Source organism: Thamnophis sirtalis, unplaced genomic scaffold, assembly GCF_051295495.1.
Source record: "Thamnophis sirtalis isolate CommonGarterSnake01/CBP01778 unplaced genomic scaffold, rThaSir2_p1.2 scaffold_8, whole genome shotgun sequence".
NCBI lineage: Eukaryota > Metazoa > Chordata > Lepidosauria > Squamata > Natricidae > Thamnophis > Thamnophis sirtalis.
The window spans coordinates 2,562,627-2,585,855 of record NW_028261388.1 but is presented as its reverse complement, the minus strand read 5'-3'; the positions used below and the strand labels follow the sequence as shown (position 1 = coordinate 2,585,855).

Here is a 23,229-nt window from a genome sequence, read left to right as displayed (position 1 = left end):
CGTCTGCGCCCTGGTTTGGATTGTGGTGACCGCCCAGTGCCTGCCCACTTTCCTCTACGCCTCCACCGGCATCCAGAGGAACCGGACGGTGTGCTATGACCTGAGCACGCCGGAGAACTCCGCCGGGTACTTCCCGTACGGCATCACCCTGACCGTCACGGGGTTCTTGATCCCTTTCCTCGCCATCTTGGTGTGTTACTGTTGCATGACCAAGATCCTGTGCCAGAAGGACGAGATGATCGGGCTGGCCGTCCGCAAGAAGAAGGACAAGGCCATCCGGATGATTATCATCGTGGTCCTCGTCTTTGCCATCAGCTTCTTCCCGTTCCACCTGACCAAGACCATCTACCTGATCGTCCGCTCGTTCCCCGAGGTGCACTGCCTCACCCGCCAGGCCTTTGCCATCACCTACAAGTGCACCCGTCCCTTCGCCAGCATGAACAGCGTCCTGGATCCCATCCTCTTCTACTTCACCCAACGGAAGTTCCGGGAGAGTACGAGGCACTTACTGGATAAAGTCAGCTCCAAGTGGAAGCACGATTCGTGATGACGGACGAATCGGATCTTCCCCTGAGGACAGGCGCGTGGTCTCCTCCCTTGGCATCACCCCTACTTCTGCTCTTGGCCCCCCCGGGGCCCAACTGGCGGGAGAAAACAGCCTACCCGTGCGCTGTAGGACCAGCTCTGGAGGCCATGCCAATCCTCGAGAAGGTCTCTTCTTGTGGAGAAGACGAACGATACGGTGTAAATACTATCTTGGCCATCTGTTCCTTTCATCCATAGGTTTTGGCTGGGATAATTCTTCAACTGTTGGAAGGTGGTTGATTGGACCAACAGCTCGAGAGATCTCCCATTTGTGTGAAGAGAGACCAAGCAGGAAAATTCTAAGCAGGAATCGTGAAGTCTGCTTTTATAAACCACGAGAAACGTCACCATTGGAAGGAAAATCCCAAGCTAATATTTGTAATCAATGGGGCAGAGAATTTCCCAATCACACCCCTTCTAAGTGCAGACTTCTTTAAGAAAAAAAGTAATATCGGACTTTTACCCGGGAATAAACTAAATATTGACATTCTGGGGAATGACGAAAGTGCCAATGGCGCCATTTTTAATTTAATATATGTACAGTTAAGGACCTACTGTGATACATTTTTTTGGTGGAACAACAGACTTGGAAGGGACCTTGGAAGGTTTTCTAGTCCAACCCCCTGCTCAAGCAGGGAACTTTATAGCATTCCGGTCAAATAATTTTTCCAGACTCTTCTTAAAAACCCGCAATGTCGGAGCACCCACAACTTCATGAGGCAAGCTGTTCCACTGGTTAATTGTTCTCCCCATCACGAAATTTCTCCTTAGTTCCAGGTTGAATCTCTCCTTGTTTAGTTTCCATCGTTCTGTGGATTGACTAGAGACGTTGGCATCAATGTATGGAAAGATTTAAAGAATGGTGGCCTTCTTACCCAGCTAAGAAGAAATTGCAGCTGTTCAAACATGCCAGTCTTTAGTTATGGGGGCTGGGGGCTTGAGAAGGCATGGGAGGGGGCACCTGTTAGGATCCAAAACTATGTATCTCCCTTGTACCACAGTTCTCCGTCCTCTGTGCACCCTGGAATATCTTCCCTGGATAAATCCGGCACCAGAAAAAAGGATTTTGACTAAGAAAAATGGTATTTATGCACTTAAGTTTGAAAAGTGGACCCTGGAAGCAGAGTTGGGAATTCCCCTAATTTCTTCCCCCTCCTCCCCTTTTTTTTAATCTTAATCTCTTGATTCCAACAAATTGTGCGTTGAGGTTTTATCGTACACAGGGGGTCCTTGACTTACAACCGTTTGTTTATTGACTGTTCAAAGTTACGACGGCATGGAAAGCAGTGACTTTGTGGCCATTTTTTTCACCGCCACGACTCTTGCAGCATCCCCAGGGTCACGTCATCAAAATGCGGACGCTTGCCAGCTGGTTCATCTTTACGACGGTCGCAGCGTCTCCCTGGGGTCACGCAGTCCCCTTTTTGTGACCTTCTGACAAGCCAGGTTCACTTAACGACTTAAGAAGTGCAGGGATTCGCGGAACAAATCTGGCAAGAGAGGGTTGCAAAATCTGCTTAGCCCCCTGTCTCGCTGAGCGACGGAAATGTTGGGCGCCGCAACGTGAGGACTACCCCATGCAATAATTAATGTGTACATGGAATATTCCTTGGAGGTTTGGATGATTCATGTTTTGCCTCCACTTCTGAGCCTCTTTGCTTTGGAAATATGTAAAATAAACCGAAAGGTTTTGAAAATAAACTGCAGAAGAAACTTGGCGGCTCAGAGCTTCGCGCATGAATCCAGCCCGGTCACGGATGGCCCTCGGTGGTCTCGGCGCCGGGTTCAAGGGCTTCCAAAACAACGTTGTCTCCAAAACGCCATCCCTGACTGCAGGTTTGGGATTCGGGAACTGAAAGAAAAGAAGGGAAATCTGACGCGATAAAATTGTATTTAATGACCGGCATCCCTTAAACGAAGCATAAAGTGGTTGTATTTTGGGCAGTGAAATGGCAGCTATTTTTCAGTTCATCCTAAACAGTCACGTCAGTTGGAAATGTGTTCCTAGAGTTCAGCAGAGGGGAGTGGGGAGCCAGGAAGAGGCTTTTTAAGGAAAGCAACTGATTGCACTGATGCTGTTATCTAGTTGGGTTGCGAAATGTCTGCAAGGAAACCACCAAGATCAGAGAGCAGCAAGGACCCTACAGTCCTCCTCCTCCTCCTGCCTTCCTCCTCCTCCTCCTCCTCCTCTACCACCACCACCACTTCCTCCTCCTTCTCCCTCTCCTCTCCACAAATCCACATCCCTTCTAGCACTGATGATGTTGCCTAGTTTGGTAATGAAACGTCTGCAAGAAAACAACCAAGGAGCCGACAGTTCTCCTCCTCCTCCTCCTCCTCCTCCTCCTCCTCCTCCTCCTCCTCCTCCTCATCATCATCATCATCATCATCATCATCTCGACAAACCCCACTTCCTTCTAGCACTGATGATGTTACTTAGTTTGGTAATGAAACATCTGCAAGAAAATGACCAAGCTCAGAGAGCACCAAGGACCCCACAGTCCTCCTCCTCCTCCTCCTCTTCCTCCTCCTCCTCTTCCTCCTCCTCCTCCCTCCTCCTCCTCCTCCTCCTCATCCCAACAAACCCCACTCCCTTCTAACACTGATGATGTTACTTAGTTTGGTAGTGAAACGTCTGCAAGAAAATGACCAAGCTCAGAGAGCACCAAGGACCTCACAGTTCTCCTCCTCCTCCTCCTCCTCCTCCTCCTCCTCCTCCTCCTCCTCCTCCTCCTCCTCCTCCTCCTCCTCCTCCTCCTCCTCTCCACAAACCCCACTCCCTTCTAGCACTGATGATGTTGCCTAGTTTGGTAATGAAACGTCTGCAAGAAAACCACCCAGCTCGGAGGTCACCAAGGACCCCTCAATTCCTCCCCCTCCCCTCCCCTTCCCCCTCCCATTCTCCTTATCCTCCCTTCTGCAAACCCCACTCCCTTCTAGCACTGATGATGTTCCCTAGTTGGGTCGTGAAACGTTTGGAAGAAAACCACCCAGCTCAGAGAGCATCAATAGACCCAACAATTCTATCCTCAAAATATTCATTTCTGTCAATTGCCCTGATTGGTAGAGGGTTTATTTCCCTCTTTGGGCATCAGAGAGGAGATTTATTGGGGGAAAATCCATCAATGCACGATTGGGGATAATTAGAGTTTAACACACACTATTATTATTGTTGTTGTTGTTATTATTATACCTTGTTTCCCGTTTCTTTCTTTTGAGATCTTGCACATAATAATTTCTTCCTTTCAGTTGTCAGCGTTGTGATTTTTGCAGCCAGTGGTCTTGATGCAAAATTATGTATGTGTGTATGTGTGTTGTTGTTGTTGTTGTTGTTGTTGAGTTGCAGTGCTTTTCTACATTTTTTTATTTTGTAATTGCCGTATGCAGGTCTTCCAAGCACGCTGTTTTGTTTCCTTTTATTTCCCTCTCGTTTGAACTGGAATAGTGTTGTTGTTTTTCCAGACTGGTTAACTTTCAGACGGGTGGACTTCAACTCCCAGAATTCCACACGGCTGGGGAATCCTGGGAGTTGAAGTTCATCTGCCTTAAAAGCATCCAAGTCTGAGAAACAACGAAGGGGAAGGATAAATATTTCAGTTTGGCTTCTGTGCAAACTCACAAGAGGAGTTCACACCTTCCACATTTAAAAAAAAATAAATTCTGGTTTTTGTATCGGGGGAAAAATTCTCAAGTTTTGGTCCGTTTCTTTAGAAGGCGTCTTTACAAAACAACTAAAGCAGTGTTTCTCAACCTTGGCGACTTTAAGTCCTGTGGACTTCAACTCCCAGAATCCCCCAGCCAGCACAGCTGGCTGGGGAATTCTGGGAGTTGAAGTCCACAGGACTTAAAGTCGCCAAGGTTGAGAAACACTGAACTAAAGATCTATTTCCCCCCCCCCTTTAAGAGCATGCTCACAATCTCCAAATCACCAACGATTCGACCTCATTTTAAGTGAACAGGTCCAGGGTCCGCGAATAAACATTTGCCACATCTATTTTGTGATATTGCGAGCTCTTTGGGGCAGGGAGCTGCAGCTGTGCAACTTCTTACATTCCTTCATAAAGTTAATAATAAAAATAAAACAAAAGAAACAAGTGTGCCGGTGTCTTGATGTACGGAGGCATGCGCTTATGTGCAGAAGTCAATAATGGGGGGTACAGTACATAAATGCAAAGGGGGGGGGGAAATCACATCACTGGATTCTCTTGTCCTGACCGAGGCTTCCCGAGAGCATGAAACAAACTCCTGGTCCCGACAAAAAACCCTTTTATTCGTTGACTGTGAATTCTGCTCCTTCACATCCAGCAAAGTCTTTCGAGGGAGGATTTACGGTCACAGACCTTATCTGGCTTGGAGAGCTGCCAGGCTGAGATCTGAAGAACTTGGCCAGGAGTCTCGGAGAGTCACGAACCAATGAAGTGAACTAATTGTTTCCTGCAAACTCCACTCCCCTGTCGCTCCTCTTTTATTTCCTCTGGGAGGGGCCATTCACCGTCCACCTGTGGCCTTTCTCCCAAGTCCACCCCTGTTCTTTAGCTGTTCCTTTCGTCTGGCAGTTCTCCGCATGTGCACACTGGGAACAGGCTCCAGCTGTTCTTCTGCCTCACTGATGTCTGACTCCGAAGGCAGCTGATAACTGTCAAATGGGCCCTGGCCCCCTCTCTGCCTCCGACACAGAGCCCTCATCAGAGCCTTCCCCAGACTCCAGGACTGTCCCATTTTCCTCCCCAACCTCCTCACTGTCCGAATTTGCTGCCAGCTCCACTGGCTGCTGGCAGACCACAACATCTCTTGGGATCATTTTGATGATAGAAGATAGAAAAAGAGAGAAAGAAAAGAAAAAGGAAGAAACAGAAAAACAGAGAGAAAGAGAAACAGAGAAAGAGGAAACGGGAGAAAGAGAGAGACAGAGAGAAAAAAGTGAGAAAGAGAAGGAGAGAGAAAAAAAGAGGATGAAGCAGAAAGAGAAACAGAAAACAAGAGAGAGTAAGAGAGAGACTGAAGGAGAAAGAAACAAAATGAGAGAAAGAGAGTAAGAGAGAAAGAGTGAAGGAGAAAGAGAAACAGAAAATAAGAGAGTAAGAGAGAAAGAATGAAGGAGAAAGAGAAACAGAAAACGAGAGAGAGAAAGAGTGAAGGAGAAAGAAACAAAATGAGAGAAAGAGAGTAAGAGAAAGAGTGAAGGAGAAAGAGAAACAGAAAATAAGAGAGAGTAAGAGAGAAAGAATGAAGGAGAAAGAGAAACAGAAAATGAGAGAAAGAGAGAAAGTGTGAAGGAGAAAGAAACAGAAAATAAGAGAAAGAGAGTAAGAGAGAAAGTGAAGGAGAAAGAGAAACAAAATGAGAGAAAGAGTAAGAGAGAAAGAGTGAAGGAGAAAGAGAAACAGAAAATAAGAGAGAGAGTAAGAGAGAAAGAGTGAAGGAGAAAGAGAAACAGAAAATAAGAGAGTAAGAGAGAAAGAGTGAAGGAGAAAGAGAAACAGAAAATGAGAGAAAGAGAGTAAGAAAGAGTGAAGGAGAAAGAGAAACAGAAAATGAGAGAAAGAGTAAGAGAGAAAGAGTGAAGGAGAAAGAGAAACAAAATAAGAGAAAGAGAGTAAGAGAGAGTGAAGGAGAAAGAGAAACAGAAAATAAGAGAGAGAGTAAGAGAGAAAGAGTGAAGGAGAAAGAGAAACAAAATAAGAGAAAGAGAGTAAGAGAGAGTGAAGGAGAAAGAGAAACAGAAAATGAGAGAAAGTAAGAGAGAAAGAGTGAAGGAGAAAGTATGAGAATGAAAAATATGAGATCGGGATCATGGCCGACCCTGGGAGTGAAGCTGGAGGTGGGAAAATGATATATAGGTAAGTCCTTACTTACAACCATTCATTTAGGTTCAAAGTTACAAGATCACTGAAAAAAGTGAATTATTATGACCGTTTTTCAAAGTTACAACCGTCACAGCATCCCCATCGTCATGTGACTAACATTTGGCAACTGGCATGATATATATATGACGGCTGCAGTGTCCCATATGTGATCTCCTTTTCCAACCCCCTGTTCAAGCAAGAGACCCTAAACTATTTGACCTAAATGGGTGTCTAATCTCTTCTTAATATCCTCCGGTGATGGAGCCCCCCCTCCCCACAACTTCCGGTGGCAAGCAGTTCCACGGGTTAATTGATCTCACTGTCAGGAAATTCCTCCTTAATTCCAGGTTGAATCTCTCCTTGATTCGTTTCCATCCATTGTTTCTTTCCCTGCCCCCTGGTGCTTTGGAGAATAATCTGACCCCCCCCCCCTCTTCTTTCCGGCAGCCCCTTAAATATTGGAAGATGCTATATTCTGTCTCCCCTGGTCCTTCTTTTCTCTCGACTGGTCATACCCAGTTCTTTTCTTTTTTCTCATAGAATTTTTTTTTATTTTCCATTTTCATAAGCATATAATGACATGTATACTATTACATAGTCAATATCATGTTGTATTATTAAGTACTTACATCAATTCATCTTAGCATCAACTACCAAAGGGGGGGGGGGAAACCCAGTTATTGGCTCTTCTGCTCTCCATACACCATATTTATACCTTATCCGACACTTTCTCCCCCCTCTCTCCTCCCCCTTTCTACATCCTGTCTTCCCTCCATCATTTTCTACTCTACTTCTCCTTCCTTTCTCCTCCTCCTCTCTCCCCTTTCCACTCCTCCTTATACACCTCATCTTCCCCCCTCACCCTCTCTCCTGTCCCTCTCTTCCTATCTTTCTTCTCTCCTCTGCTTCCCACTCTTCTACATCCTTTCTTCCCTCCATCCTTTTCTACTCTACTTCCCCTTCCTTTCTCCTTCTCCTCTCTCCCCTTACCACTCCTCCTTATACACCTCATCTTCCCCCCTCACCCTCTCTCCTGTCCCTCTCTTCCTATCTTTCTTCTCTCCTCTGCTTCCCACTCTTCTACATCCTTTCTTCCCTCCATCCTTTTCTACTCTACTTCCCCTTCCTTTCTCCTTCTCCTCTCTCCCCTTACCACTCCTCCTTATACACCTCATCTTCCCCCCTCACCCTCTCTCCTGTCCCTCTCTTCCTATCTTTCTTCTCTCCTCTGCTTCCCACTCTTCTACATCCTTTCTTCCCTCCATCATTTTCTACTCTACTTCCCCTTCCTTTCTCCTTCTCCTCTCTCCCCTTACCACTCCTCCTTATACACCTCATCTTTCCCCCTCACCCTCTCTCCTATCCCTCTCTTCCTATCTTTCTTCTCTCCCCTGCTTCCCACTCTTCCTCCAATTCACTTGGTGTATTTCAGCTTCTGAGCAAACTCCCTTTTGTGTTGATGGTATTTATAATTCCATTTCAATATACAAATATATATATAGGTGTAACGTGGGTGTATATATATATACACACACAAAAAAAAACCATACCCAGTTCTTCATATGTTTAGTCTCCAGCCCCCTGATTCTCTTTGCTGCTCTTCTCTGCATTGTCAACATCTTTTTTTATAATAGGGTGACCAAAACTGGATGCCGTATTCCAGGTGTATTACTGTATCTGTGCCCAGTTTTGTATTCCAAATTTTTATTATAAAAAATACCCTGTATCACAGATTGGTATTGTTTGCATTACAGTTGTAATTACTTTTTTAAAAAAGTTTTTTTTTATTTTTCAAAATACAAAAATAAAAAAATAAACATTCCATCTTTCCTTATGCAGTTCTGTTAGGTACAAATATCTCTGTGCAACATCGTTCCTCGTTTGCCACATCTTTCACATTCGTATTAACATTATTTCCCTAAGTTTAGTATTATAATATATTGAGCATTTAAACGGTATAAAACCCTCCATTTTTCTTCTTAGCATCTTCTAGTAATCACATATCAACATTAAACATCATTATTCTCATCATACACATACAAACAGTTTTCATCTTATTTATATTTTTATCTAAGTGCACTGTCTACTTATTTTTTTTTAGCTTTCTTTATTTCCAAGCTCCTTTTATTTCTCTCTCCAACCATTGGTAAAATACTTCCCAAATCATATAATATTCAGTTTGCTCTTTTGCCTTAATTGCTAATGTTAATCTGTTCATTTCTGCACATTCTAATCTTTTCCTTATCACCTTCTCATCCATAGGAACCTCTACACTTTTCCAATGTGGTGCAAATACAATTCTAGCTGCGGTTTAATACATGAATGATGAAATATACAGCGTCTTTATTATAAATTTCAGGTAGAATTCCCAGCAGAAATGTTTCTGGCTTCAGCGGCTCAATGCATTGTTGTATCATCTCTTCCAACCATGTCTTAATTTTTGTCCAATACTTCTTTGCCTCTCCACATGCCCATCACATATGATAATAAGATCCAGGGATTTGGTGGCACTTCCAACATTTAGCTGAGTTGTTTTTAGCAATAGCAATAGCAGTTAGACTTATATACCGCTTCATAGGGCTTTCAGCCCTCTCTAAGCGGTTTACAGAGTCAGCATATCGCCCCCAACAACAATCCGGGTCCTCATTTCACCCACCTCGGAAGGATGGAAGGCTGAGTCAACCTTGAGCCGGTGAGATTTGAACAGCCGAACTGCAAAATTGCAGTCAGCTGAAGTAGCCTGCAGTGCTGCATTTAACCACTGTGCCACCTCGGCTCGGTAGTTTTTAAACTTCTTTGCCAACCTCGCTGGGGGTAGATGCCATTTACTGATATAATTACTGTTAGTACTGTTTTCTATGCCCAGCAAATTTGGAAAAAACAGAGCAACGAAGTTGAGGATAAGACACCGAGAGGCCAGAGGTCAATCCATTTCCGCCATTGCTCAGCTTAGAGCAGTAAATAAAATTGCAGGAATGTTGCACGGAAAGCTCAAAAAGATTTATTTGAAAAAAAGTTTTATGATCGTGCAGCGCCATCTATCTAGCAAACAGCTCTGCAAAGGGACAGCTTATTCTGAGACCTCGGTGTGAGTCACGGCAGAAAATTCTGCAAGTTTTTTATCAAGGAACAAATTCCTTGATAATTTCCTGCTCAAGCTTATCAACCAGAACAGGATATATTTTTTTAAAAGAAGAACTGCTATGCAACCGGGCAAACACAGAGAAATACGCTTTATAAAGCCTTAGTAAGGCCGCATCTGGATTGCTTTTTTGGTTACAAGAAAGATGTGGAAGCTTTGGAAAGAGTGCAGAGAAGAGCAGCGAAGAGGATTGAAGGCCTGGAGACAAGAACCTAGGCTATGAGGAATGGCTGCAGATTTAGCGTTGGCTAGTCTAGAGAAAGGAAGGAGGGGGGGGGAACATGATAGCAGAATTCCAGTATTTGAGAGGCTGCCACAAAAAGAGGGAATTTATCTATTCTCCAAAGATGGAAGGGAAGGGAAGGGAAGGGAAAAGAAGAGAAGAGAAGGGATGAGAAGAGAAGAGAAATAGAATGGAATACAATACAATACAACAGAATAAGAAGAGAATAGAATAAGAATAGAATAAAATAGAATAGAATAAGAATAGAAAAATAGAATAGAGAATAGAATAAGATTAGAATAGAATAAGATTATAGAATAGAATAGGAATAGAAAAATAGAATAGAATAGGAATAAGAATAAGAATAGAAAAATAGAATAGAGAATAGAATAAGATTAGAATAGGCTTATAGAATAGAATAGGAATAGGAATAGAAAAATAGAATAGAATAGGAATAGGAATATAGAATAGAATAAGAATAGAATAGGAATAAGAATAGAAAAATAGAATAGAGAATAGAATAAGATTAGAATAGGCTTATAGAATAGAATAGGAATAGGAATAGAAAAATAGAATAGAATAGGAATAGGAATATAGACTAGAATAAGAATAGAATAGAATAAGAATAGAAAAATAGAATAGAGAATAGAATAAGATTAGAATAGAATAGGATTATAGAATAGAATAGAATATAATAGGAATAGGAATAGAAAAATAGAATAGGAATAGGAATATAGAATAGAATAAGAATAGAATAAGAATAGAAAAATAGAATATAGAATATAGAATAGAATAAGAATAGAATAGGATTATAGAATAGAATAGGAATACGAATAGAAAAATAGGATAGAATAGGAATATAGAATAGAATAAGAATAGAATAAAACAGAATAGAATAAGAATAGAAAAATAGAATAGAGAATAGAACAAGAATAGAATGGAATAGGATTATAGAATAAATAGAATAGAATAGGAATAGAAAAACAGAATAGAATAGAATAGAATATAGAATAGAATAGGAATAGAGTAGAATAGAATAGATAGAATATAGAATAGAATAGAATAGAAAAGGGAATAGAATAAGAATAGAATAGAATAGGAATAGAAAAATAGAATATAGAATAGAGTAGAATAAAAGAGAATAGAGAATAGAAAATAGAATAGAGTAGCATAGAGTAGAATAGAATAGCGAGAATTGGAAGGCACCTTAGAGGTCTTCTAGTCCAACCCCTTGCTTTGGCAGGAAACCCTAGGTCACTTCAGACCTAGAACTAAGGAGAAACTTCCTGTCATGAGAACCATTGGCCAGTGGAACAACTTCCCTCTAGAAGTCGTGAGTGCTCCATCATTGGAGGTCCTCAAGAAGAAATTGGATAGGGATTTGTTCGGAATGGTAGAGTTTTCCTGCCCTATGCAGGGGGCTGGACTGGAAGACCTCCAAGGTCCCTTCCATCTCTGGGATTCATCTCTGTACCTTAACTGCAGTCCTGGAGGATGCCTGTGAAGCATTTTTAGGGGGGCAAAAAAAAAACTCCTGAAAATCCCCAGCGAAACTCAGCCTTGTCAATGGATGACTGATTAAAGGCAGCGTTTCCACCTTCGCTGCGGGAGGCATTAATCGGTTATTCTCTAACTAAACAGCGTCCTCAGAACACGGCCCTTTCAGAATATAATCATTAAGCCGTTCCTGAAGCATAGGCCGCCCTGTGGCGTGCTTACGTATTATGGACACACGCGTTGTCTGACAGCGTGGAAAGAAGAGGAGGAGGAAGGTAGGTAGGTAGGCAGGAAGACTAGAAATAAAGAAGGAAAGAAGGAAGCAAAAAGGAAGGGAGGGAGGGAGGGAGGGAAAGAGGAAGAAGGGGAGGGGGAGGAGGAAATCAGGCAGGAAGAGCAGAAACAAAGAAGGGAGGGAGGAAGGAAGCAAAAGGGAGGGAGGGAAAGTTGTAGAAAAAGAGGAGGAGGAGGAGGAGGAAGGAAGGAAAAGGGAAGGGAGAGGCTACAGGTAGTCCTCGACTTACAGCAGTTCCTTTAGTGACCGTCCTAAGTCGCAACGTTAGTGAAGAAAGCAACTTATGACCGTTTTTCACAGTTACGACCGTTGCAGCATCCCCAGGGTCACGTGATCCAAATTCAGACGCTGGGCAAGTGCTTCGTCCTTATGACGGTTGCCGTTTCCCAGGGTCGCGTGACCCCCTTTTGTGAGGACGAGCCAAGTCAAACCCCTCTCTGGCGACCTCTTTGTGAGGCCCCTGCACAGGTGGGTCTGGGGGCACAAACCAAGGGAGGCTCCCCCAAGGGGTTCACCCTTATGGTGGCTTTTCAATTCTGGGCAGGGTTGGATTGATGGCCTCTGGAGGTTCCCAAGGGTTTCCTTGAAAAAATGGGAAAGTACAAATGGATCCATTTCTTAGGCTTCTCTCTCTCTCTCTCTCTCTTTCTCTCTCTCTCTCTCCCTCTCTCTCTCTCTCTCTCTCTCTCTCTCTCTCATTCTCTTTCACTGTCTCTCTCGGATTCTCTAATTCTTTCTCTCATTGTCTCTCTTTCTCACTGTCTTTCTCAGTCTCTCTGTCTCTCACTCATTCTCTTTCATTGTTTCTCTAATTTTCTTTCATTCTCTCTCTCTCTTTCACTCTCATTCTCTCTCTCATTGTCTCTCTTTCTCTCATTCTCTTTCATTGTCTCTCTCTGATTGTCTAATTCTCTTCCTCTCGTTGTCTTTCCCCGTCCCTCTCTTTTTCAGTCTCCCTCTCTTTCTCAGTCTCTCTTTCTCTTTCATTGTCTCTCTCTGATTCTCTAATTCTTTCTCTCATTGTCTCTTTCTTACTGTCTTTCTCAGTCTCTCTGTCTCTCATTCTCTCTTTTTCATTGTTTCTCTCATTGTCACTTTCATTGTCTCTCCAATTTTCTTTCTCTCATTCTCTCTCTCTCTTTCACTCTCATTGTCTCTCTCATTCTCTCTCATTCTCTCTTTCTCTTTCATTGTCTCTCTCTGATTGTCTAATTCTGTTTCTCTCATTGTCTTTCCCCGTCCCTCTCTTTCTCAGTCTCTCTCTCTCTCTTTCATTGTCTCTCTCTGATTCTCTAATTCTTTCTCTCATTGTCTCTCTTTCTCACTGTCTTTCTCAGTCTCTCTTTCTCTTTCATTGTCTCTCTCTGATTCTCTAATTCTTTCTCTCATTGTCTCTTTCTTACTGTCTTTCTCAGTCTCTCTGTCTCTCATTCTCTCTCTTTCATTGTTTCTCTCATTGTCACTTTCATTGTCTCTCTAATTTTCTTTCTCTCATTCTCTCTCTCTTTCACTCTCATTGTCTCTCTCATTCTCTCTTTCTCTCATTCTCTTCTCATTGTCTCTCTGTCTTTCTCTTCCTCTCATTGTCTTTCTATCTCTGTTTCTCTGACTATCTCTCTGTCTCTGTGTACTGTATCTCTGTCTCTTTCTCAGTGTCTCTCTCTCATTCTCTCTCTTTTGTTGTCTCTGATTGTCTCTCTAATTCTGTTTCTCTCATTCTCTCTCTCATTCTCTCATTGTTTCTCTAATTTTCTTTCTCTCATTCTCTCTCTTTCACTCTCATTGTGTCTCATTCTCTCTCTTTCTTTCTCTTTCATTGTCTCTCTCTGATTGTCTAATTTTCTTTCTCTCATTGTCTTTCTATCTCTGTCTCTCTTTCTCAGACTCTCTCTCTGTGTGTGTGTGTACTGTATCTCTCTGTCTCTTTCTCAGTCTGTCTCTCTCTTTCTCTCTTTCTCTTTTGTTGTCTCTCTGTCTCTAATTCTCTTTCTCTCATTGTCTTTCTCTGTCTCTCTCTTTCTCCATCTCTCTCTTTTTCCTTCATTTTCTCTCTCTTTCATTGTCCCTCTGATTGCCTCTCTAATTCTATTTCTCTTATTGTCTTTCTCTGTCTCTCTCTTTCTCCGTCTCTGCCTCTCTCTCATTCTCTCTCTCTCATTCTCTTTCATTGTCTCTCTCTGATTGTCTCTCTCTAATTCTGTTTCTCAGTCTCTCTGTCTCTCTCTGTCTCGATTTCTTTCTCTCTCTCTCTGTCTCTCTCATTCTCTCATTCTCTTTCATTGTCTCTCTCTGATTATCTCTCTTTAATTCTGTTTCTCTCAGTCTCTTTCTTTGTCTTTCTCAGTCTCTCTAACTCTCTCTCATTCTCTCATTGTCTCTAATTTTCTTTCTCTCATTCTCTCTCTCATTCTCTTTCATTGTCTCTCTGATTGTCTCTCTCTAATTTTCTTTCTCTCATTCTCTCCCTCTTTCTCTTTCTCTTTCACTCTCTCATTGCCTCTCACATTCCCTCTCTTTCTCTCATTCTCTCTCTTTCTCTGTGTGTGTTTCTATGTAAATCCATATGCTGGCAAGGGAATTCTGGGATTTGAGGTCCACACACATCTTAAAAGGGCCAAGGTGGAGTAACACTAATCTACATTACAGGTTACTTCTGGATTTACAACAGTTTGTTTAGCGATCAAAGTTACGACATTATTCAAAAAAGTGATTTATGGCTGTTTTTCAAAATTTGGAAGCTTGGCAACCAGCAACAGGCTCGTATTTATGACGGTTGCAGTGTCCTGGGGTCATCTGATGACCTTCTCGCCACAGGGAAGGCAGATTCGCTTAACAATTGGGTTACTAATTGAACGACGGCAGTGATTCATTTAACAACTCTGGCAAGAAAGTCTCTGAAAGGATGCAAAACTCACTTAACAAATGTCTCATTTAGCAACATACATTTCAGGTTCAGGACTGGTGCCTGTCTATTTAAATTCAATTTGCTTGGGAATCGACAAGCGGGGAAAACTCCCTTGGGATCCCTTTCGAGCTCCAAAATTGTAAAGTGTTTGTACACATCAGTTGCAAAATTGCTGCTCGAACCAACGGCAGGCTTGCTTATCCAGCAAATGCAATTTACTTTTGCATTTAAACCTTGTTGGCTTCTTCAGGAATTGCCTTGCCAAACTGGAAAGTCATAATTTGCATCCATTTGCTTAGGCATGTGTGTGTGTGTGTTTTCGTATGCGAGTGTCTGTGTCTTTGTATGTAAATCTATATGCTGGCTGGGGAATTCTGGGAGTTGAAGTATCTTTCTGTATCTCTCCGTCTCTTTCTCTCTCAGATTCTCTCTCTGATTCTGTGTGTGTGTGTGTATCTCTCTTTCTCATTGTCTCTTTCTCTGTCTCTCTCACCTCTTTCACTCTCTCTCATTGTCTCTCTCATTGTGTCTTTCTCATTGTCTCTCTCTCTCTCATTCTCTTTGTCTCTTTCACATTCTTTCTCTCATTCTCTTTGTCTTATTGTCTCTCTCTCTTTCTCTCTCTCTCTCTTTCTGTATGTGTGTGTGCGTGCACACACACACACACACGTGTGTGTGTACTTGTATGTAAATCTATATACTGGCTGGGGAATTCTGGGAGTTGAAGTTTCTTTCTGTATCTCTCTCTCATTCTCTCTCTCTCATTCTCTCTCTCATTCTCTCTTCCTCATTGTTTCTCTGACTGTCTCTCTCTGTCTCTCTTTCTCATTGTCTCTGATTCTCAGACTCTCTCTCCTCTTTCACTCTCTCTCATCCTCTCTGTTTCTCACATTCTCTCTCTTTCTCATTGTCCCTCCCTCTCTTTCTCTTTCATTGTCCCTCTCATTGTCCCTCCCTCTCTCTCATTCTCTCTCTCTCTCTTTCTCTCTGTGTTGTGTGTTTGTTTGTAAATCTATATGCTGGCTGGGGAATTCTGGGAGTTGAAGTTTCTCTCTGTATCTCTCTCTCATTCTCTCTCTCTCATTCTCTCTCTCTCTCTCATTCTCTCTTCCTCATTGTTTCTCTGACTGTCTCTCTTTCTCATTGTCTCTGATTCTCAGACTCTCTCTCCTCTTTCACTCTCTCTCATCCTCTCTGTTTCTCACATTCTCTCTCTTTCTCATTGTCCCTCCCTCTCTCTTTCTCTTTCATTGTCCCTCTTTCTCACTGTCCCTCCCTCCCTCTCTCATTCTCTCATTCTCTCTCTCTCTCTCTCTGTGTGTTGTGTGTTTGTTTGTAAATCTATATGCTGGCTGGGGAATTCTGGGAGTTGAAGTCCACACACATCTCAAAATGACCAAGGTTGAGTAACACTAATCCACAATACAAGTTAGTTCTGGATTTAGAACAGTTTGTTTAAGCGATTAAAGTTACAAAGGCACTGAAAAAAAGTGACTTATGGCCGTTTTCCACACTTACGACCCTTGTGGCATCCCCAGGGATCATGAGATTAAAAAAAAAAAAGATCGGGATGCTTGGCAAGCCAATGCAATACAAACCAATGCATTTATCTTGTTAATGCCATTTATTATTGAATTTAACCGCACCTTGGCTTCTTGACTTTTGAAGGTGTTGCCTTGCCCAATTGGAAAACCCGCAATTTGCATCCCTTGCCTAGGCCTCTGTGTGTGTGTGTGTGTGTGTGTGTGTGTGTGTGTTTGTCAGTGCCTGCAAATCTATATTGACCTCTTTTCCATTTCTTTTCCTCCCCCTGCTCCTTCTGTTTCTCTTGCAAAGAATGTTCCCAAAGATTTGTTCTTGCAAAAGACCATCCCTCCTATTTTGGGGGAGGGGGGGAGGGAAAGAGGAAGCCACGCCCCTTCAGGGAGAAAGTTTATGTGAAACTTTCTTTGGAGGAAACACAGAGAGAGAGAGAGAGCAAGAGTGGGGGGGGGGGAAAGGAAGCAGGCAAAAAATAAACACCACCAACGAACAGAAAAATGCGAAGGGGAGAGAAGGATGCGCTTTAAAAGGGGAGAAATGAGGGGGTCTAGTTTTTCTTTTTTTAAACAAAAATTAAGCCTTCGTCGGGTCTTTTCTTTTGCAGAAGGTGCGGGGGGGTCTCCCTCCCGCTTCCCTAAGCCCCCCAGCGCGAGTTAGAAGCTGCATTTTAAATAGAAATCGGATTTTCACACGGCAGCGGTGCGGAGCGCGCTTGGACGGAACCGGAGTTGGCCTTTGGAGGGCCTGGAAGTTGGACTTGGCTCGGCCGAGCGAATCGGAACCGCCGCGCGGAAGGAGCGTTTACATTGTTGCCGTCCACGCCGCTTCGGAGCCGCTTCGGGCCGGATTTTCCCTCGCCTCTCCGCCCTCCTCCCCTCCCCGCGGGACCCGAGCTCGGAAGTGAACGTGGGAACGCGGTGGAAGTCTGCTGCCTGCCTCCTCTGCACACCCGGTGCTTTTCTTTTCTTTCTCTCTCTTTCTTTCGCTTTTTATTCCTTCTTTCTTTCGCTCTCTGATTCTTGTTTTCTTTCTTTTCTGTTTCTAGTTCTTTCTCTCGTGTTTTCTTTCCTTTCTTCCTTCTTTCTTCCTCTCGCTCTCTCATTCTTTTCTCTTTCCCTAGTTCTCTCGTGTTTTCTTTCCTTTCTTCCTTCTTTCTTCCTCCCGCTCTCTCATTCTTTTCTCTTTTCCCTTTCCCTAGTTCTTTCTCTCGTGTTTTCTTTCCTTTCTTCCTTCTTTCTTCCTCTCGCTCTCTCATTCTTTTCTCTTTTTCTCTTTCCCTAGTTCTTTCTCTCGAGTTTTCTTTCCTTTCTTCCTTCTTCCTTCCTCCCTCTCTCTCATTCTTTTCTCTTTTCCCTTTCCCTAGTTCTTTCTCTCGTGTTTTCTTTCCTTTCTTCCTTCTTTCTTCCTCTCGCTCTCTCATTCTTTTCTCTTTTTCTCTTTCCCTAGTTCTTTCTCTCGAGTTTTCTTTCCTTTCTTCCTTCTTCCTTCCTCCCGCTCTCTCATTCTTTTCTCTTTTCTCTTTCCCTAGTTCTTTCTCTCGTCTTTTCTTTCCTTTCTCCATTCCTTCTCTCGCTCTCTCATTCTCACCCTCTCTTTCTTGTTTTCTTTCGTCCCCTTTTTCTAGTTCTTCCTCTCCTATTTTCTTTCTTTCCTTCCTTCCTTCTTTCACTCTTTGATTCTCTCTCTCGTTCTTGTTATCTCCCTTTTCTCTTTTTCACTTTCTAGTTCTTTCTCTCCTATTTTCTTTCTTTCGCTTTTTCTCTTTCTCGTTTTCTGGTTCTTTCTTTACTTTTTTAAAAACTTTCTCCTCTCTCTGTGTTTCTGTCTCCTGCTGCCTCTTTTTTCTTCCTTTTTGTCTTTCCTTCCGACTTTCTTTTTCTCTCTCTCTTTCTCACATAACACCCCTCCCTCCCTTTTCCTGCCTCCCTTCCTTCTTCCTTCCTTCCTTCCTTCGGATGGCTTGAGGCCGGCGGGGGCGGCGAGCCCGGGACGCTTCCCAGACTCGGGGATCCCGCCGCAGAGCCGGGGGAGGGCAGGGCCCTGCAACCGCCGGCCTCCACAATGGCGGAGGGGGGCCAGAAGAGGACTCCCCTTTACCGGAGCGTCTCCTTCCAGCGCTTGGCCAAGTGGACCGGGCCGGCCCAGCCCGACGGAGGAGGAGAAGACGACCCTCTGGGGGAGCCGCCAGCCCCGCCGCCTCGCCAGCCTCCCCCGCCCAGCGCCGACAACCCCCCGCCGCCGGAGCCCATCGGGCGGCGATCGCCCGGCCGCGCCGCTTCCTTCAGCGTCTCCTCCCGCCCAGCAGCAGCAGCAGCAGCCGCCGCCGAGCCGGCCGGCCGCGCCCTGCGGAGCCTCTCGCCCTCCGTGCGCCAACTTTCCCAGCGCTTCTGCCGCCAAGACCAAGCGCCCGCCGGCCGCGGAAGAGCCACCTGCGGCCGGGGCCAGAAGGAGCTGGGGGGCTCCGAGGCCGCCGGGCCGCCCCCGCAACCCCCGCCCCGCAGTAGCAGCAGCAGCCCCTCCACCCCGTCCTCCTCCTCCTCCTCCTGCAAAGGGCCGGGCGAGGCTCCGGCGCCGGACTGGCCCAGCGTGACGGAGATGCGCAAACTTTTCGGCGAGAGTTTTCGGCGGCAGCAACAGCAGCAGCAGCAGCTCCAGGCGGCCGAGCGAGGACGGGGCGTCCCGGGCGAGGACGGCTCCTGCCCGCGGAGCCAAGCGGGGCCGCCTCCGCCGTGCTCCGACTTCCCGGCGGCTGCGCTGCTGCTTCCCGACGACGGCGACGGCGGCGGCCCGGCTCTGGATGGGCCCTACTGGGCCGAAGAAGAGCGCCGGGGCGTCCCTCCGCCGCCGCCGCCCCGCAGCTGCATCCCTTTCGCGGGGCTCCGGCCGCCTCGGGGCCCGCCGCCTCAGCTGGGGGATACTTCGCATTCCTGGCATAGTTCGGCCTCCACCACCACCGCCGCCGCCGCCTCGCCGGCCCCCTGCCCGGCCTGGGGAGGCTGGGTCCCCCCGGAGATCTCCAGCAGCAGTGAGGACGAGTGGAGGCCTTCGGGGCCCAGGCCGGGCGGGAAGAGCCCCCAAGGCCCTCCTCAGGCAGCGAGGAAGAGGAGGAGGAGGAGGAAGCCGGGCCCCGTCGAGGGAGGAAGAAGAAGGGGGAAACTGAGGCCCAGGAGGAGGCCAGGTTGGTGCCCGGCATGGAGTGGCACCTCAAGGCCCAGCTGGACCTTTCTGGGGGTCTCCTGCCCCCTCAGGAGGAGGAGAGGACTACCCCAGGGGCCTCCGAGGGACCCAGGCCGCTTTTGGGGCTCACCCCTGCCCCCCTTTCCTCGGGGCCCGCCCTGCCTCTGGTGTCCCGCATCTCCAAGGTCAACCTGCCCCCCTTTGCGTCCAGCCCGGCTGGGTCCCGAAGTAGCAGCAGATACTCCAGCACGGAGACCTTGAAGGAGGACGAGCAGCCGGGGGTCTCCTGGGCCCTCGGCTTGGGTCAGACCCCTAGTTTTAGCCCAAGCGACAGCCCGGCTCGGTTGCAGACCCCCATCCGGGCTCGGCAGAAGCTGCCGCTGGGCTCGGCGAGATCCAAGCAGGAGTTGTCGTCCTTTGAGAGTTTGCTGCCTGGCGGCCTGGAACCCGCGGCCAGAGCCAAGCACCAGAAGTCCATGTCGAATCCGGACATCGCCAGCGAGACCTTGGCCCTGCTCAGCTTCCTGAAATCGGACCTGTCCGAGCTGAAGGCCAAGAAAAGGGGCAGTCGGTTGAGCGACCACGAAGACCCGGCCTTCGGCAGCAACAACGGCGATGCGGTGAGCAGAGACGAACATTATCCCCAAGGAGGAGCCGAACCCCCGTCGGTGGGGAGATCCCAAGGCGAGGCGCAGCCCCCCAACCGTTGGGTATTGGGCCAGCGCCCAACCCTGAAGGACCTCACGGCGACCCTGAGACGGGCCAAATCCTTCACGTACTCGGACAAACCGGCCTCCCGCCGCCTGTGCCTGCAGAACGCCATGAAGTCCAGCTCTTCGGAGCTCCTGTTGGCCACTCGCTTTGACCACAACGGTGTGGTTTCCGACAGCCGGGAAGAGGAGGTGCTCCCTGTAATCATCCAAGATCAGTACATCCAAGAGGCCAGGCAGGTTTTCGAGAAGATAAGTAAGATGGGCTCAGGACACGACTATAATTTCAGCTCGGAGTCCAAGGAAAGGGGGAAGGGTGGCGCGGAGGAGGGAGAGGAGGCCCCGAGAGAGGGAGGAAGCAGCGGTCGGTGCTTGGAGAAAGCTGGCTCTGAAGGAGAAGAAGAAGGTCCTGAGTCCAGCATGACTGATGAAGGAATTGTGACCGAGCCAGAGACGTCTCCTGCCTACAGCTATCTCGATCCCTCTGTCGCTGCGTGGAAGTTGGCCAACCGAAGAGGAACGGAGGCCTCCTCTCTTGAGAAGCTTCTCCCAAACCATCTAGCCCAAGGGAACGAGAACGTCGCCGCTGTGGACGAGGTGCTCCCCAATCCTAAGACGCTGTCCCAGGGCTTGTCGGAGACCCCCCTGACTCCTAGCGCCCTCCGCCGCCGCCGGAAGTTCCCATCCTTGGGAACCAACGGTTCCGAATCCAGCAACGGGAGCAGTGGGGAGTCGAGCGGGGAGTCCTACCGCTCTCTCAGCGACCCCATGCCCCACCGGAGGTGCTCCATCACCGAGGACTCCAAGAACTTCTCCGTGGATAGCAACCTCCTGGGCTCCTTGAATTCCAAGCCGGGTATCTTGGATGCTTCGGCCGCCACATTGTCCGACTGTACGGGCAGTGCCGCCAGCGACCTCTCCGTCTGCAGCGACGGCCTGAAGGATTATAGCACCGTGATCCAGAACATCGTCAGCCAGCCCGGCGCCCTGGACAAGGTGATTGACGAGAAGGGCAACGGGAAGCTCATCAAGAAGAAGTCCTTCAGCGACCCCAGCCGCCGCGGCGAGCATGCCGGCCCGGGCTTCATGGGTGCCGGGGAACCCATCAGCGAGACAGAGCAGAATATCCTTCCGTCCAGCAGCGAGCCCATCCTTTCGGAGCAGCGGGCCCAGTCCACGGAGCAGGAAATGCGCCGGTTGTCCTCCCAGTCGGAGCAAACCCTGCCGACGCCACCGGAAGACAACGAGGTCCCTCAAGCCTTCAGCTTCGATCCCAAGCTGGCTGAAGTCCTCTCTCCCAGGATAGTTCGGCGTAATTCCAAGAAGCGCAGCGACCGGGTGAATAATCAGGAGAGCAGGAAGGAAGAGACGGCACTGCCTTCCGTGGTGCCCACCACGCTGGGCAGAGCAAGGCCGGGCTCCAAGCATGTGCGCCACACCAGCGAACCGGCCACCTTCCTCCGCCACTCCGATGCCCACCTGCCCAGCTCGCTCTATCAGAACGCCCACCCTGCCATCCAGGAGCTCCCGCACCTGCCGACCAAGCCTTCTCCAAGTCTTCAGGCCCCATCCTTGGAGGATGTCACCAAACAATACATGTTGACTCTCAGTTCCGGGGAGACCCTCCCTAACAGCCCTGTGGATACCCCCAGATCGTCCCCTTCCACGCCGACCACCACGGAGCCCAAGCTGCCCAGATGCCCCAAACACCACGGAGAGATCATTGCCAGTAGCGCCAGGGCGAAGCCACAAGTGGTGAGTTTTCTTGTTCTTTCTTTTGGGATTTTCTGGAGTCTTAAGAAACTCTCTTTGTTGATGGTTTAGTTCTGCTGACTTATTCGGCGTTCGGGGATCAGGGTTAAGATTTTGCAAACCGAGTTGTCCTATCTAGGGGTGGTTTGCTCCGGCCGCATGTGGGACTTGGGATGCCAGGGTCTTCTCCACTTCTGGTGGGACTCTGACAACGCCACACCTTTGAGTTTGAGAGCGATACGGTGCCTAGCTGGAAAGGCAGTGGCGTGAAATAGCCTGGACAAGGCATTTGGGTTTCTAGTCCTCCTGGCAAGGAGGCGCAGAGGCTTGGAGCAGCTATGGGTATGATTTACTATTTGCCAGGTCTCGCGCAACCCAAGTTGTTAACAGGAACTAGGCTTGTGGTGGTAGCGTTTTTTAAGTGCCGGGGGAGGAATTGGACGACGCAACACACACAAGGGCTGCCTCTCTGGGGAGTTGTGTTGTTGTGGGGTGGTGACGGGGGGCTCAAGCACCCATCTAGTAGAGTAACTCAATGTAGGCCAACATCTAAGACAGTGATTCATACCTATAAGATGGGTGGACTTCAACTCCCAGAATTCCCCAGCCAGCTATGCTGGCTGGGGAATTCTGGGAGTTGAAGTCCACACTTCTTAAAATGGCCACAACTGAGAGACACTGAGACTTAAATTAGTATAAAGAACAATGTGGCCCAACTTTGACAACTTGGAAAATGTGTGGCCTTCAATTCCCAGTATTCTTAGCGGCGGCCATACCGGCTAGGGAATTCTGGGAGTTGAAGTCCACACTTCTTAAAATGGCCACAACTGAGAGACACTGAGACTTAAATTAGTATAAAGAACAATGTGGCCCAACTTTGACAACTTGGGAAATGTGTGGCCTTCCAATTCCCAGTATTCTTAGCGGCGGCCATACCGGCTAGGGAATTCTGGGAGTTGAAGTCCATACACCTTCAAATTGCTGAAGTTGCGAAACCCCAGGTGTGTATGAGAGCTGATTAGAAAGTATATAGGTGTCACCGAATTAAATTTGACTCTTGTATGTCTCCCTGATCGGATCCACCTTTGTGGCTTATTTTTCGGCAAAGCAAGGGGGTGGGGGTCCTCGGCTTAATGACCACAACTGCGTGCAAATTCCCCGTTGCTAAGCAAGGCAGTGGTTCAGTGACCTCTCTTCCCGCCGTCGTTAAGTGTATCCCTGCAAGTGTTAGTAACGAATGGTTGGGAAGTGAATCCCATTGACTCGTCAGAAGGGCACAAAAGGGGAATCACACGACCCCAGGACCGTCGTAAATACGAGCCGGTTGCCAAGGGGACCCCGGGGGTTATGGGACAGTTGTAAGTGCGGCAAAGTTGTAAGTCACATTTTTCAGCGCCGTAACTTCGAGGGGTCGCTGAATGAACTGTTGTAAGTCGAGGACTACCTATATTAGAATACGGTAGTTGTGTCTTAACTACGGGGCTGGGGGATGTGTTACTACATTGCAGAAATGTTTGATTTCACCCATCTCGGGTTAGAGAGGACATTTCACTCA

At 47.1% G+C, this 23,229-nt stretch overlaps 2 protein-coding genes across 4 annotated transcripts in view; both read left to right on the top strand.

Annotated features, from left to right (window-relative positions):
* Window positions 1–2,764, top strand: part of P2RY6 (pyrimidinergic receptor P2Y6) — a 44,319-nt gene extending 41,555 nt beyond the window's left edge. For all 3 annotated transcript variants that reach the window (XM_087720967.1, XM_087720969.1, XM_087720968.1), the window contains one exon: window positions 1–2,764. This exon is cut by the window's left edge and continues 474 nt beyond it. In XM_087720967.1, the coding sequence (XP_087577093.1) occupies window positions 1–547 (547 nt within the window). In that variant the 3' untranslated portion in view covers window positions 548–2,764.
* Window positions 2,765–18,096: 15,332 nt separating this feature from the next.
* ARHGEF17 (Rho guanine nucleotide exchange factor 17) overlaps window positions 18,097–23,229 on the top strand; it is a gene marked incomplete in the record, with an annotated part of 129,533 nt that continues 124,400 nt past the window's right edge. Inside the window, 3 exon segments of the mRNA XM_087722021.1 lie at window positions 18,097–18,535; window positions 18,587–18,970; window positions 19,072–21,677. Coding sequence (XP_087578147.1) covers window positions 18,097–18,535; window positions 18,587–18,970; window positions 19,072–21,677 — 3,429 coding nt within the window.